The following is a 15,627-nucleotide window of genomic DNA, read 5'->3' as shown; positions in this document are numbered from 1 at the left end:
CAATGGGGATCTGTAATTAGATCTTTCACCATCTTATCAGTGAATCCTCCTGTCCATTTACCTGGACTCGCATATATCTTTTAGTGAACAGATGATCTTTGACATGAAATTAATCATAATCACAGTACAGTGCTGACTCATCTCAATAGCAAATTGAGAACGACATGGTGTCCCACATTGGAGAAGAAGCTGTACTGTGGATAACAGAAGCTGCACTGTGGATAACAGAAGCTGTACTGTGGATAACAGAAGCTGTACTGTGGATAACAGAAGCTGTCCTGTGGATAACAGAAGCTGTACTGTGGATAACAGAAGCTGTACTGTGGATAACAGAAGCTGCACTGTGGATAACAGAAGCTGCACTGTGGATAACAGAAGCTGCACTGTGGATAACAGAAGCTGTACTGTGGATAACAGAAGCTGTACTGTGGATAACAGAAGCTGTACTGTGGATAACAGAAGCTGTACTGTGGATAACAGAAGCTGTACTGTGGATAACAGAAGCTGTACTGTGGATAACAGCCATTATATGAGCCTTCTCCATGGAGTTTGGTAAAAAGCTCGATTTGGTACCAATTTTAAGTAATGCAAACACCATCATGGCACACTAGACAAGACCATTTGATATATGACACATTGCTCGAGAGATGAAAAAAAACGACTGGCTCTATATTATGGAGGTCTCATTGGCAGAATACCAGAAGCCACCAGAAGTGACGCAGCTGCCATTTCTCCCATGTTCAAGGTCGATGCTTGAACCAAATAGTATCATTATAATTATTGGCATTGCAGCCATTGTTCATAGGAAATCGACATAATGCCGTCCTGTGCAAATGTAAGCTGCACTAACTGCAAATTCAACACCTTCCAGGGTCTTGAGCATGGTACAAAAGCACCACAAAACAAACCCGCAGACAGGGTAGTTGCTGTCCCGGTGTACTTGCTGCTTTCTTGTGGTTATTCTGTCCAGTGTTACGGATTTATGTGAATTTATGGGAATTACTATTCAGGTCATTGCTTATTAATGTTTAGTCGGTTGAAGGTTGTTGTGATTAAAGGGTCAGGAGCCCTTCTGGGGAAAAGGAGACCGGAAACGGAAGAAGAAAGACACGAGGTCCGGGAGAAGCGGCGATCTTTTTCCTCTTCCTCGCCGAGCTCCGACGCGAGCGGTATCGATATTGAGCAGCGTGGGGAACGCTGCGTTTGAAAGCCCGTCGGGCGAGAGGAGTTACCTGGGCGGGGTAATTACCCATTTACACGTCAAGTCGCCGTGGGTCCGTGCACGGAACCAAGCGTCCGGCACAGTTCGCCTCACCGTCTACAAGGACGCGTACGGGTCGCACCTTGGGCCTCGCACGCGTTGCAAGCCGCGCTTGGTTTTGCCCCGTTGCTTGGCAAGGAGGTGTGCGCTGCAGCAGCTGTCCCCGGTACGAGACGTGCACGTTTGGAGCACGTCCGCCCGGGGTTCGTTCAACCGCCCGTGTGCGGAGAAGAGAGACATTGTGAGGGACAGTGACCCAAGTGGTCGTGAGTGGGGAAAGGGGGGAACACATATGTAAGATGGCCATCTTAGTGATTGATTGTTGATTGTTGATGGTTGTTGATTCCTTGGGGGAATATATTATTGATTACTCCGGATCCTTGGTGTGGGGTTTCTTATTGACTGGAAGTCATATTGATTGCGTTACGAAAGCGTATAAATCATATATCTTTCTGGCGGGGTCCTCCCACGGTCTGGGGGTCACCCAGACCAGGTAGTTACCGGGAGGACCACGTAACAGAATTGGGGGCTCGTCCAATTGAATTCCGGGATATAAAATTGTATAACATAATAAAATAATAATTTTTATTAATTAAAATTTATTAATTAATTATTAATTGGTAAATTTTCGAGAAATTGTGGTAAAGTCTTGGGTGAAGGTTAACAGGTGTTAACGATAGTAACCATGGCGTTTGTTGCACAGAACTTTGCGGTAACACCTAGTGAGGCACAGTTCCGAGCGTTACTAAAAGCGGACCTCTTGAAATTGGCCAAACATTTTAACTTGGAGGTCCGAACTAATTTGAGGAAGGCAGAGTTGCAGACCACGGTGATACAGTCTATGGTGGGATTAGGAACATGGGACGAGTTAGCCTGGGAGTGGCTACCCGAAGAACCAGAAGACGTTGAGCTCCGGAAACTGGAGTTGCAATTACGGAGCCAGGAACGGATCAAAGAAGAAGAAAGGAAAGCAGAAAAGGAAAGAGCAGAAGAGGAAAGGAAAGCAGAAGAGAGGAGAGAAGAGAAACAAGCAGAGGAAAGGAGAGTGGAACGAGAACTCCAGGAAAGGTTAAAAGAAGAAGAAAGGAAAGCAGAAAAGGAAAGAGCAGAAGAAGAAAGGAAAGCAGAAAAGGAAAGAGCAGAAGAAGAAAGGAAAGCAGAAAAGGAAAGAGCAGAAGAAGGAAGGAAAGCAGAAAAGGAAAGAGCAGAAGAAGAAAGGAAAGCAGAAAAGGAAAGAGCAGAAGAAGAAAGGAAAGCAGAAGAGAGGAGAGAAGAGAAACAAGCAGAGGAAAGGAGAGTGGAACGAGAACTCCAGGAAAGGTTAGAAGGGAGAAAAGCAGAGGAGAGGAGAGCTGCCAGGGAACTCGAAGCAGAGGAGAGAAAAGCCGAAAGGGAGTTGAAGGAACATGATCTGGCGCTTCAGCAAGAGATTAAATTCAAGGAGCTGGATTTAATGAGAGAACGGGGAGAGGTACCACCCTTGCTGACGGGGTCGACACCTAGCCAGAACACCTGGGAGGTGGGTAGACATGTGAGGCTGGTTCCACCCTTCAGTGAAAAGGAAGTCACTCAATTTTTTCCACACTTTGAGAAAGTGGCTCGACAGTTAAACTGGCCGGAGGAGGCCTGGACCATACTAGTGCAAAGTGTGCTGGTGGGTAAAGCTCAAGAGATTTATTCGGCGCTACCAATGGACCAATGTGCAGATTATGAGGTATTGAAGAAGCACATCCTCAAAGCCTATGAGTTGGTTCCGGAAGCTTACCGGCAAAAATTCAGGAATGCCAGGAAGAGGGAGAGTGAGACCCATGTGGAGTTTGCTAGAGTGAAAGAAAACATGTTTGATCGGTGGTGTGAGTCGAAAGGAGTCGGGAACGACTTCGAAGCATTGCGTGACCTGATGCTGGTGGAGGAATTTCAACAGTGTGTCCACGAGGACATCAAAGTGTACCTGCAGGAAAAGAAAGTACCGAAGTTGTGGGACGCAGCCACCATGGCAGATGATTATGCCTTAACACACCGGATAGGGGTCCACAAACCTAACTCCTCGCCTAGATCTCCGCAGGGGAGGTGTGGAACAGCAGGTGCGGAGAACGACAATACATGGCGGCGGCCTCGAGATGATTATGGGGACAACGCTGATACCCGAACTGTTCGAAATCAGGGGGCTATGGGCCCAAGACAAACGTATTTTTCGGGGGGCCCGAGGCAGACCACGAGTTTTTCCTCCGGGCCTACTTGCGCTTTTTGCAAGAAACCTGGACACTTGATGTCCAGTTGTTACCTCATGAAAAGGGAAAACCCAGAGCGGAGTCCGACTATTACCACTCCGAATGCGATGGCAAGCGTAAGAAATCGCCCACAGAAGAGTTACCAACCATTTATTTATGAGGGGTTGGTCTCACTCAAGGGAGACTTGACTAACCCAAGACCGGTTAGGGTTTTGAGGGACACAGGAGCCCATCAATCCTTAATGCTTGAAGGCATTTTGCCATTGTCAAAGAGTACCGCAACTGGTGATAGTGTTCGGTTACAAGGGATCGGTGGCTGTGTTAGTGCCCCACTTCATGTCATCCATTTGGAATCCGATTTGGTGTCAGGACCGGTCACCGTCGGTTTACAAGCCACGCTTCCTGTAGAGGGAGTATCGGTGATTATCGGGAATGATTTGGCCGGGGGGCAAATTTATGGTAACCCGAGGGTGGGTAAAGAGCCCCGCAGGGGAAATAACACCACCCCCGCTCGGGATGGCGACAAAAGTTCCAAGTTATTTGTAGGGGGACTGAACTTCAACACAGAGGAAGAAGTTCTGACCTCTGTCTTCAACAGATATGGGCCGCTGGTGGAAGTGCGGGTGGTAAAAGACAGGGAAACGCAACGGTCAAGAGGGTTCGGCTTTGTCACGTTTGCAAGCACAAGAGACGCCAGAGAGGCAGAGAAGAATTGGCATGGTAAGGATTTGGAGGGTCGGACCATAACAGTAGGGAAGGCATTTCGTAGGCGTCGAGAGGTCTACAGAAGAGGACAACTTGTCAGTAGTTTTGGGGTTGGCAGCAGCCGATATTACTATGGAGGCTCCCAGAGTTACGGCACCTCCCGAAAGAATGAATGTCAGAGCACTGGCCGAGAAGGAGACCGCCAGTCAGGTAACGGCTGGGACAAGGGGTCCCACCGTAACCGTTAGGAGTCTGGAGAAGTTGAAGCACTATATATGGGGGAGCCGCCGAGCCGGGGCTCCTACACGGACTAACCGTGAACTCCACATTCCTTAAGGCGTCCATGTAGGGAATACTCCGCTGGGCCTCCCGAAAAAGTGCTATCGAGAGGTTTAACTTTGGGGGCTTTGGTCACCACCTCTTAACCGTCATTCAAGAGAAACTAGAAGTGGTTGACGCTTGGTCCAGAGGGAATTAATCTAGGGGATTGTGTGAAATTTTGTTGCTTTATTTTTAAGTGATAACTGTGCCCGGGGGGAACTGATGATTTGGGGGTGTGAGTTATCTGATTTGTTTATCAAAGTTGGCCGGCAAAGAAAGTTTTCGCTGGGTTCAAACTTTCTTTCTTGAAGGGGGGAGTGTTATGGATTTATGTGAATTTATGGGAATTACTATTCAGGTAATTGCTTATTAATGTTTAGTCGGTTAAAGGTTGTTGTGATTAAAGGGTCAGGAGCCCTTCTGGGGAAAAGGAGACCGGAAACGGAAGAAGAAAGACACGAGGTCCGGGAGAAGCGGCGATCTTTTTCCTCTTCCCCGCCGAGCTCCGACGCGAGCAGTATCGATATTGAGCAGCGTGGGGAACGCTGCGTTTGAAAGCCCGTCTGGCGAGAGGAGTTACCTGGGCGGGGTAATTACCCATTTACACGTCAAGTCGCCGTGGGTTCGTGCACGGAACCAAGCGTCCGGCACAGTTCGCCTCACCGTCTACAAGGACGCGTACGGGTCGTACCTTGGGCCTCGCGCGCGTTGCAAGCCGTGCTTGGTTTTGCCCCGTTGCTTGGCAAGGAGGTGTGCGCTGCAGCAGCTGTCCCCGGTACGAGACGTGCACGTTTGGAGCACGTCCGCCCGGGGTTCGTTCAACCGCCCGTGTGCGGAGAAGAGAGACATTGTGAGGGACAGTGACCCAAGTGGTCGTGAGTGGGGAAAGGGGGGAACGCATATGTAAGATGGCCATCTTAGTGATTGATTGTTGATTGTTGATGGTTGTTGATTCCTTGGGGGAATATATTATTGATTACTCTGGATCCTTGGTGTGGGGTTTCTTATTGACTGGACGTCATGTTGATTGCGTTACGAAAGCGTATAAATCATATATCTTTCTGGCGGGGTCCTCCCACGGTCCGGGGGTCACCCAGACCAGGTAGTTACCGGGAGGACCACGTAACACCAGTAAATTCATTTTTTTGAAAAACATTATGGAGTTTGGGAACACATCTCAGCCATAACCTGCCATTTTCAAAAGTTTCATTCAAGCTACGAATTTAATTTCATTAACCATGGATTGCTCACCTGCCGTCAAGAATGAAGGTGGGCGTGTTATGACAGGAGTAGTGATTGACATGGTGAAAAGTCCAATCTGGTGTATTTTGAAGGACGTCTCAATCTTGTAATGCACAATAAGATAGTAAAGATGTCTTCCATTATATCAAGAAGGCATGCTGAGATTTGATGGCCATGTTCTTCAGGATGACGGTGCTCCATACCACACCGCACATGAGACCATAATCCGGAATAGGAAAAAACGTGGTCAACGTCATTTTGGGATACGATTTCAATTGAGCACCTGTGGAAGCATCTGCATTCTGCATCATTGGCGAAGAGCTACCCATCCACATTCCACCAATGTGATATCATTAAAGGAAACATTCACTCAAGGTGAATTGATTAATTTTTTTATGGGGAGGTATCAGCATCGCACGGTGTCCGTCAGTCAGGCAGTCAAGCTGGATGTAAACACTCAGAACCCCTTCTCCGAAACTACACACACAATTTCGATGAAACTTGAGTACAAACTTCATCGCCCGTGATGTACCAAAGTTTGTTTGTTCACGGCAATAAATAAAAAAAATTGGGGTCTCGAGGGTTTTATGGGGTTTGCTCCCCAAGATTGTGATTTGATTTCTTCTCTGAAACTACACACATAATTTTGTTGAAACTTGAGCACAACCTTCATCAGTTTTAGTGCGATGTACCAAAGTTTGTTCACGGCATAAAAAAATAAAAATAAAAATAAATAAATCAGGGTCTAGACTCCAGAGGGTTTTACAGGGTTTGGCCCAAAGATTATTATTTGTTTTATTCTCCGAAACTACACACATAATTTTGATGAAACTTGAGCACAACCTTCATCACCCGTGATGGCTGAATGTTTGTTCACGGCATAAAAACGTTTGCCCCCAAAAATTGGTATTGACTTTCTTCTCCGTTACATATTCTGTGGGTCATCCACAACTACCAGTGGTTCCCTGGTTCTACCAGCTGAGTCCAGGAGCATTGCCCCTATTTTTAAGTGTCGTCAGGGTTCGTTTATATTGTCGAAATATTTAATACACCGTGAGCTTAATATACGAGCGAATAACCCCGCCCTTATGGATGGGATGATCTCTCAAGAATTGGGGGTATTTCAGTGCAACTTGTAATACCCTCTCGAAATGCCCCCAAACTATGGGGGATGGATATATAGACGTGGGGTCCTTCTCCTAATGGCAACGCCCCCAAACTATGATTCTTTTTAAACGGTTAAAGCCTGCCCATGCACTCCACGAGTACAACCACCAGTTTTCAACTCATTCCGTCCAGTGCTTCAGTTCTTGTAATGTTCCCACTTCCGGGAGTGTGAATTAGTTTTACCCACTAACAGCTTTCCCTGCACACCCAGAGTACAATGGCAAGTTTTCAACTCATTCTGTTCAGCAGTTCAATCAGGAGTCAATATCAGTCAAACAAACACAAACAAAATAGGCTGAACAGTTTACGTTTTGTATCCCACTGATAGGCCGGATCTGCATCTGGACCTGAACCAAAATGGAATCGGCTTGTTCTCGTCACCTAACCAACTCATCCACCTAGTTTTGTCATAACTCGTCCACAACTTTTTGAGATATCCTGCTCACAGACAGAGAGTCAGACAGTGGTGAGAACCTAACTTCTGTCCATTTTCGGTGTTCTCGCAATCATCGTGCTTCCTTATGAATTTGCTTGTTTGTATTCAAATTCGACCTGCATGCTCATCCACAACTGAAGTGGAACAGTTCACGACAATGTCATGAAGTCGCACATTCTTAATCAACATCTGTAGACATTCACTCCAAAGAAGAATAAGGCCAATGTCCAATGGTCCACAAATAAGATTGTTCCTAAACTCAGATAATGTAGCCACGAGACTGCAGTGGTGCACCAAAGGACGGAACTGCTCACCAATGGAATGCAACAGCATGTATGGATGAATCCTCGTTTTTAAGAGGATTTAATGATGGCCGCATTAGCATTTGTAACTTTCTGAATGAAAGGGCCAACCAGGCCCATGCCAAACAGTGTACAGGATAATAAATCACCCTTTTCTCGAAAGGACATAACGCAAAAGCACATCAAAAAGTCAAAAGAACAGTAACTATCAGACTCAAGAATATCACATTACCAAGGATAATGCCTTCGTCCTTAGAATGCTCGATCTTCCATCATTATACCCCAAAAGTACATCAAAGAGTCAAAATAACATAGCTGTCACAGACTGAAGAATATCATATTACACAGGACAATGCTTGCCTCCTTAGATTGCACGATCCACCTTTTATTACAAAACTACAATGTCTGCCTCTTCTGATCGCATGGTCTTCCATCAAATGAACATGCGGGACATGCTTGCACATTGTGTGCAATGTGCTCCACAACATGCCCAGGCAACAGTGTCATTACACCATATGCAGGTTGGCTGCGTGGCCATTTTTCTTTTCAGTCCACCTCTATGAAATGCCTGAAACTCTAGCCGGATACATTGATGTTGTGAAAAACTTTTCAACATGGATGCCCTACTTTGAAGTGTGGGGGTGAGGGAGGGGAGAGCAGGGGTATTTCAATGTTTTAGAGTGTATGTATAATATAAAGCAAAATAAAAGGAATTAAAATTAGTGTCGTTTACACACAACTTGAGAACCCAAATTACAATAATTCAGCGTTCTACAGGTTCATGACACGCTCCTACTTCATTGGCATATCACTTGCATTCAGAAACATACTTGTACGGTTCTGTCTCGTGTACATCGAGTGCGGCTCCGCGGATGCGACCCTCCTTGAGGGCCAACGCCAACGACTTTTCATCCACGAGGCCACCCCGAGCAGTATTCACCAGGAAGGCTCCTTGGCGCATCTGTGCATCACGGAAGAGGTACGATGAGGCAAAAAACACTATTCAGTGAGTCAAACCTGCACTGGAACTTATTCATTTTTTTCAAATCAAGTCACGAGGTTTAACATGTCTGCCGCTTGGCACCTTGGGTAAAGGTTAGATAAAATGTCACACTTACCAGATGAAAGTGCAGCAATTAAGGGATACGCTGGCCATGCTAGGCGAGGATACAAACAACAGGGAGCGAGTTGGGTTGATGTAAAAGCCGCGTTTAGGTGCAAAAATTTAAAATATATATATTTATGCAAGAATAATTATTTTTAAAACAATAGTTTTTTGGCATTCAATTTCCATACGTTAACACACGATTGTATATATTAATGAATGAATGATCGTTTTAAGGCCATTTTCCCCGCTAGAGCGGGGGTTAGCCTTGTGGGCCCCATGACAATTATGTTTCCCTGTTTGAGGCAATGTTTTTATGGCCGGATGCCCTTCCTGACGCCAACCCTTGGTCGCCTCTTACAATGCGCAGGGATACGGTGTACCTATTCTAAATCGGGGTACATACCGTGATCATTCATCCCAGCAAGCTGGTACTCAATTGGCCGACCACGGAAGGATGACAGGCTGAGTCAACCCCCCTGGCGTTAATTTAGCGATCGACCGGGATTCAAACCCAGGATCCTAGGATCCCAAGCCGGCACCCTAACCGCTAAGCCAGCACCAGGGATTGGTGTAACATACGATTGTATGTATGGAGAATTTTACTTATTCAGAATGGATCAGCAATGCAGAACCTGCGGTTGTACTGCGCAGAATGGAATGGACTGTATACATTCAGGCTATTTCGGATGTAAATTACGGGATAAGTCAAGTCAAGCGACGAAAAAGTGCTGGCAACGACCATCAAAAAGTAGTTTTAAACAGTTTTTTACGAGTACTATATGTTATGGAAGTTTTGTCTCTGTAGTGCTTGTCCAACTGTCAACAATAATCATTGAGGATCTCTCTGATTGCCCAACTAATCTATAAGCTACCAAATACATTCACTGCAGAAACAACAAAGCATCAAGAATACCAAGTTGTGAAGTTTCAGCACACATCTCGGGAACTGCAGCACTTGATCACATCTGAATGCCTCGAGGCCAGATCTGGATTCGGACCTGAACCAAAATCGAATCGGCTTGTTCTCGTCACCTAACCAACTCGTCCACCTAGGTTAGTGATAACTCGTCCATAGCTTTTTAAAATATCATGTTATGTGTCGCTTTTCGTCTGATCTCTAAATGGCGAAGAATCAATTAAAAATTAAATAATTCTCGTATCCGAATCCATATTCAAATATTCACCAAAATCGAATCGATTCGGTCTTGTCACACACACAACCGGCTCACCAAGTTTCGTCCAATCCGTCCATAACTTTTTGAGATATCGTGCTATGTATCGGTTTTGGCTCTATCATTCAATGGTGAAGAATCACTTAGAATTAAATAATTCTCGTATCCGGATCCGGATCTTCACCAAAATCTAAACATTTTGTCCTTGTGACATACACTACCTCACCTACATACACGACCGGCCTAATGCCATCTGAATCCATCCATAACTTTTTGAGACATCTTGTTCACAGCCAAACAAACAAACACAGCCAGAGGTGAAAACATAACCTCCATCCACCTTCGGTGGTGGAGGTAAAAAGAAAAGCAACAATGAAACAGTAACAAAAGGATTTGCCTAAAATACTGCAAAATTACATTAAACAGGCGGGGACCGGCCACACCGAACCCACACTCTCAACTCAGGCCGATTGCCCAATATGCAGCACGCTTCACCTCGTAGTGATATCCCACACCATTAATGTAATGTAACGGCCTGGTTCTCCAACACCGTTACACTTTCTCGTGTCGGTCCCATCAGTGCCGGGAAAAGGCAATGCGAGTGAAACCATTGTCATGACGAGCCCCCAAACGTGAGCACACTCGGCTATACTAAGTATTCTCTCCATGGCAATGGAGCACATGACCTGCGTGGAATGGACCGTTCAAAAATGTGTATTTCTGCTTTAGAAGCTAAAATCGATCCCCGTATCTCCAGTTACAACTTACTTCGGTGCACAGCTCTTCCGACGCCCTTTTAAAAGGTATGCATGTAAAGGGGACAACACAAAGCACTATTAAAAGTCAAGAGGCCAGACCTTTAAAATGAAAATGACCTTTCTTCTTGAATTGAAAAAGGTCATTTTATTCCCCACCTCTTTGCCCCCGCAAAGAAAAGTATTAACAAGACATTATGGATTACAATATCATAAGCAGTACCTCCAGCCGAGAGAAAGGGTCCATCGATTAACTGCTCCATGGCAACCAACCTCCCACCAGCCCTTTTTTGTTTTTTCCACCGTAAAGACTATCAATACGTATAGTGGGAATTATACTGGCCTGGGGAATATTTTTCATTGATCTTGCCATGAAGTCACAGCGGACATTTGCCACCCGTTGGCTGCCAACCCGTCTTGCACGGAAATTATCCGTGCCTTGGATTTATCATCAACTGCCATCAATTTGGGCAGTGCGGGGTTTCCCGTTTTAGCTTCAGCATCAATTTGCTTGCTTTTGCACATCCATACGAGGCTAGAGCGACAGTCAGTTTGCCCAGTGAGGTTCAAAAATTAAAAATTTACCTCCCATTAACTCGCATGTTTTGTCGAGGAGTTGTATGCTCTGTGGAGCAATTCGATTAATCTCGACAAGGCCCCACAAAGTCGTGCTTCATTACGATTTCGCTTTTAATTGTCACGGAAGCAGTGGTTCCGGAGGTTTGTTTACAGTCCTCTTTATTTGGGAATGCAATTATTTCCACATGTGGAGTTTTGCGTGTTGAGAGCTCGGGAAGCTGAAATAAATAAATAAAATTTGTGTCCAGGTTCGTGTTCAATTGTTTCGTCTCAAATTGGTCGTTTGTGTTTTGAATTCTAATGCACGCTTACAATGACCTGTTTCGACCCTCGATGAGTGAAAACGAGAACGGCATTCTTCAACGTCACGACGTCGACCGGCATGCCTCCGCCCACATTATTACATCATTATACATACTTATACCAAATTTGATTTAAATCCCATAATTTAAATCCCAATATCACATTTTTACCTGACATGACCTCTGACCTTTGACGACGAAATCTAATCAGTTTATCTTTGCATCATAATACATACTTATACCAACTTTGGTCAAAAACCCATCACTGGTTCACAAGTTAGAACAGAAACAGAATTTTTACGTACCTGGATCTCTGACCTCTTGACCCCATAATCTAATCGGTTCATCTTTGCGTCATCATACATACTTATACCAACTTTGGTCAAAAACCCATCACTGGTTCACAAGTTAGCGCAGAAACAGAATTTTTACATACCTGGACCTCTGAGCTCTTGACCCCATAATCTAATCAGTTTATCTTTGCATCATAATACATACTTATACCAACTTTGGTCAAAAACCCATCACTGGTTCACAAGTTAGCGCAGAAACAGAATTTTTATGTACCTGGACCTCTGACCTCTTGACCCCATAATCTAATCGGTTCATCTTTGCATCATCATACATACTTATACCAACTTTGGTCAAAAACCCATCACTGGTTCACAAGTTAGCGCAGAAACAGAATTTTTACGTACCTGGACCTCTGACCTTTTGACCCCACAATCTAATCAGTTTATCTTTGCATCATAATACATACTTATACCAACTTTGGTCAAAAACCCATCACTGGTTCACAAGTTAGCGCAGAAACAGAATTTTTACGTACCTGGACCTCTGACCTCTTGACCCCATTAATCTAATCGGTTCATCTTTGCGTCATCATACATACTTATACCAACTTTGGTCAAAAACCCATCACTGGTTCACAAGTTAGCGCAGAAACAGAATTTTTACGTACCTGGACCTCTGACCTCTTGACCCCATAATCTAATCAGTTTATCTTTGCATCATAATACATACTTATACCAACTTTGGTCAAAAACCCATCACTGGTTCACAAGTTAGCGCAGAAACAGAATTTTTACGTACCTGGACCTCTGACCTCTTGACCCCATAATCTAATCAGTTTATCTTTGCATCATAATACATACTTATACCAACTTTGGTCAAAAACCCATCACTGGTTCACAAGTTAGTGCAGAAACAGAATTTTTACGTACCTGGACCTCTGACCTCTTGACCCCATAATCTAATCAGTTTATCTTTGCATCATAATACATACTTATACCAACTTTGGTCAAAAACCCATCACTGGTTCACAAGTTAGCGCAGAAACAGAATTTTTACGTACCTGGACCTCTGACCTCTTGACCCCATAATCTAATCGGTTCATCTTTGCGTCATCATACATATTTGTACAAAGTTTAACTTAGTTCCCTTCGGGCCATTCTTAAGTTATCGTGGTAACAAAAAACTATTACAGACCTTTGAACCTTGACCCCAAAACTAAATCAGTTTATCTTTGCATCAGAATACATACTTGTACCAACTTTGGTCAAAATCCCATCGCTGGTTCACAAGTCATCGTGGTAACAGGATTTTAACCGAACATGACGTCTGACATTTGACCTCTTGACCCAAAAATCGAATCAGTTCATCTTTACATCACAGTACATACTTCATCCAAGCTTGTTTTAAATCTTATCAACCATTCTCAAGTTATTGTGGCAATGAAAACCTATCACGTACACACGGACGGACGGACAGTCAGACACGGAACCTGAAAACATAATGCCTCCGGCAACTTAGTCAGCAGAGGCAAAAAAAATAAAAAATAAAAATTCTAGTTTCTTTCTAGATTTTCTGCTATACAGGGCTATACATCATATAGCACCACCCGGTGGTAGCCAGTATTACAAAACATCATCATCATATATAAAGAAAGATTTATAACTTGACAGCGTGGTCACAGTCAGAGCCGATTCCCTCTCATGGATTGGCCCATTCTTTCTCTTTTTCTGTTTTTCTCTTTCTTTCTTTCCTTTTTTTTTGTCGTCTGTTGTCTCTCGTCTCTCGTCTGTCGTCTGTCGTCTCTCGTCTCTCTCTCTCTCTACTGACTTTGTGAAGGCAGGGGTACACCATCCTGGATTTAGGGGATAGGATAATTGGGTCGTTTTGGGGATTTTGATCGGCTGTCTCCGTGCTGTGGGGTTGGTCAAGAGAACTGTCCGGAGCTATACAACAACACCACCACCAACAACATTGAGGTTCGCGGAGACGCGGAAGTGATTTTTTTCTTCTTCTAGTCCCAACTATAAACAGCGAGGATAGCTGATGAAGATGGGTGGTAGAATGGCCTAGACGTACGCACACTCACCTCTAAGCCGTTTAGCCTGGATTTGAATCTCGGCCCAGCTGTAAACCGCATGTCAGGCTTTCACAGGCAGGGTGTTTGCCGTCATAAAACGGGTGTCATGTCCACTGGTATTAGTTCATGGATGCTAAAGACCCCATGGTGTCCTTCGATAAGAGTAGGGAAGCTATCACCGGCACCATGAACAAATTACAAATTCCTGTCCTAAACTTAGTCGAATGTCAGGCCTGGCCAGCCTGTTTGTGAAAGACTTCAGCCAAACATTTCCCCTCCCTCCCAGGCCAACCCCGCAAGAACGAGGGAATAATCGTGGCTGTTAAAGAAGAAGTTGGCTGACGAAGGTGATAATAATAATAATAATAATTCATTTATTTTGTATAGCGCTTTTCCAGAAGCCCAAAGGCGCTTTGACAGAGTGGAAAACATAATGCATAACAATACATGAAAACAACAATTGCAAAAAGACAAGAATCAAGAAAACAAACAGCAGCGATATACGGCATATATATAAGACAAGAATCAAAAAGACAAGACAAGAATCAATAGGGAAATATTTAAAGCAAAAGGAGGGAGAAGGAGAAGAGATAGTCAGGGGTTAAATGCTGTGGGTTGAATGTTGAATGCAGCGTTGAACAGGTGGGTCTTTAGTGATGTTTTGAATGTGGTGAGTGAGGAGGAGTCTCTGATGGTGTGAGGTAGTGAGTTCCAGAGGGTGGGAGCAGCGATGGAGAAGGCCCTGTCCCCCCAGGATCTGAATTTGGTCCGGATGGAGGGGGTCAGGAGGTTGGTACCAGCAGAGCGGAGGTTGCGGGTGGGAGTGTGTCTGGAGAGGAGGTCAGCCAGGTAGGATGGGGCCAGGTTATGGAGGGCTTTGTATGTCAAGAGGAGGATTTTGTACTGGATTCTCTGGGGGATGGGGAGCCAGTGAAGCTTGTAAAGGACGGGGGTGATGTGGTCACGGGTCCGGGAATGAGTGAGTAGACGGGCAGCGGAGTTCTGAATGTATTGGAGTTTATTGGTGATTTTTGAGGGTGAACCATAGAGGAGGCTATTGCAGTAGTCCAGACGGGAGGTGATGAAGGCGTGGATGAGGGTTTCTGCAGCCGTGGAGGAGAGGGATGAGCGGAGACGGGCAATGTTTTTCAGGTGAAAGAAGGCTGACTTTGTGATCTGTTTAGTGTATTTGTCGAAGGAAAGGGTTTGGTCAAAGATGACGCCAAGATTCCGGATGTGAGGGGAGGTGGATACTGGGATACCGTCGATGTTGAGGGCAAAGTTATGGGTGGATTTTGTGAGCGTTTTTGGGCCAATGATGATTATTTCAGATTTATCACAGTTAAGCTTGAGGAAGTTGATTTGAAGCCAGGATTTTATTTCAGTGATGCAGTTTGTCAGGATAGAGTGGGTGTCGGTGGAGACGGACTTGGTGGAGATGAAAAGCTGGATGTCATCGGCGAAGCAGTGGAATTGGAGACCATGACGGTGATGTGAGCAAACCTCCACGCAGATGGAAGATGACCTCAGGCAAATGATGGGGTGAATAGAGCAGAATGATTATGACGTACAACATGCTGTCTTTTTATTCAATCCTGTACGAAATTAAATCCTGCAAAGTGACGGCTACAAATGCCAAGTACGTACGAAAAGGGAATTTCTTACCGAGAAGATA

At 44.9% G+C, this 15,627-nt stretch overlaps 1 protein-coding gene across 7 annotated transcripts in view; it reads right to left on the bottom strand.

Annotated features, from left to right (window-relative positions):
• The window catches only part of CTBP1 (C-terminal binding protein 1), a 372,662-nt gene that overhangs the window by 54,556 nt on the left and 302,479 nt on the right, over nt 1-15,627 (bottom strand). For all 7 annotated transcript variants that reach the window (XM_068106031.2, XM_068106032.2, XM_078772389.1 and 4 more), the window contains one exon: nt 8,496-8,626. In XM_068106031.2, coding sequence (XP_067962132.1) covers nt 8,496-8,626 — 131 coding nt within the window. The remainder of the gene's footprint in view (nt 1-8,495; nt 8,627-15,627) is intronic.

The sequence above is a fragment of the Myxine glutinosa genome, chromosome 2 (assembly GCF_964187855.1).
Source record: "Myxine glutinosa chromosome 2, kmMyxGlut1.1, whole genome shotgun sequence".
NCBI classification, from domain to species: domain Eukaryota; kingdom Metazoa; phylum Chordata; class Myxini; order Myxiniformes; family Myxinidae; genus Myxine; species Myxine glutinosa.
This window is presented reverse-complemented; position numbering and strand designations above follow the sequence as displayed.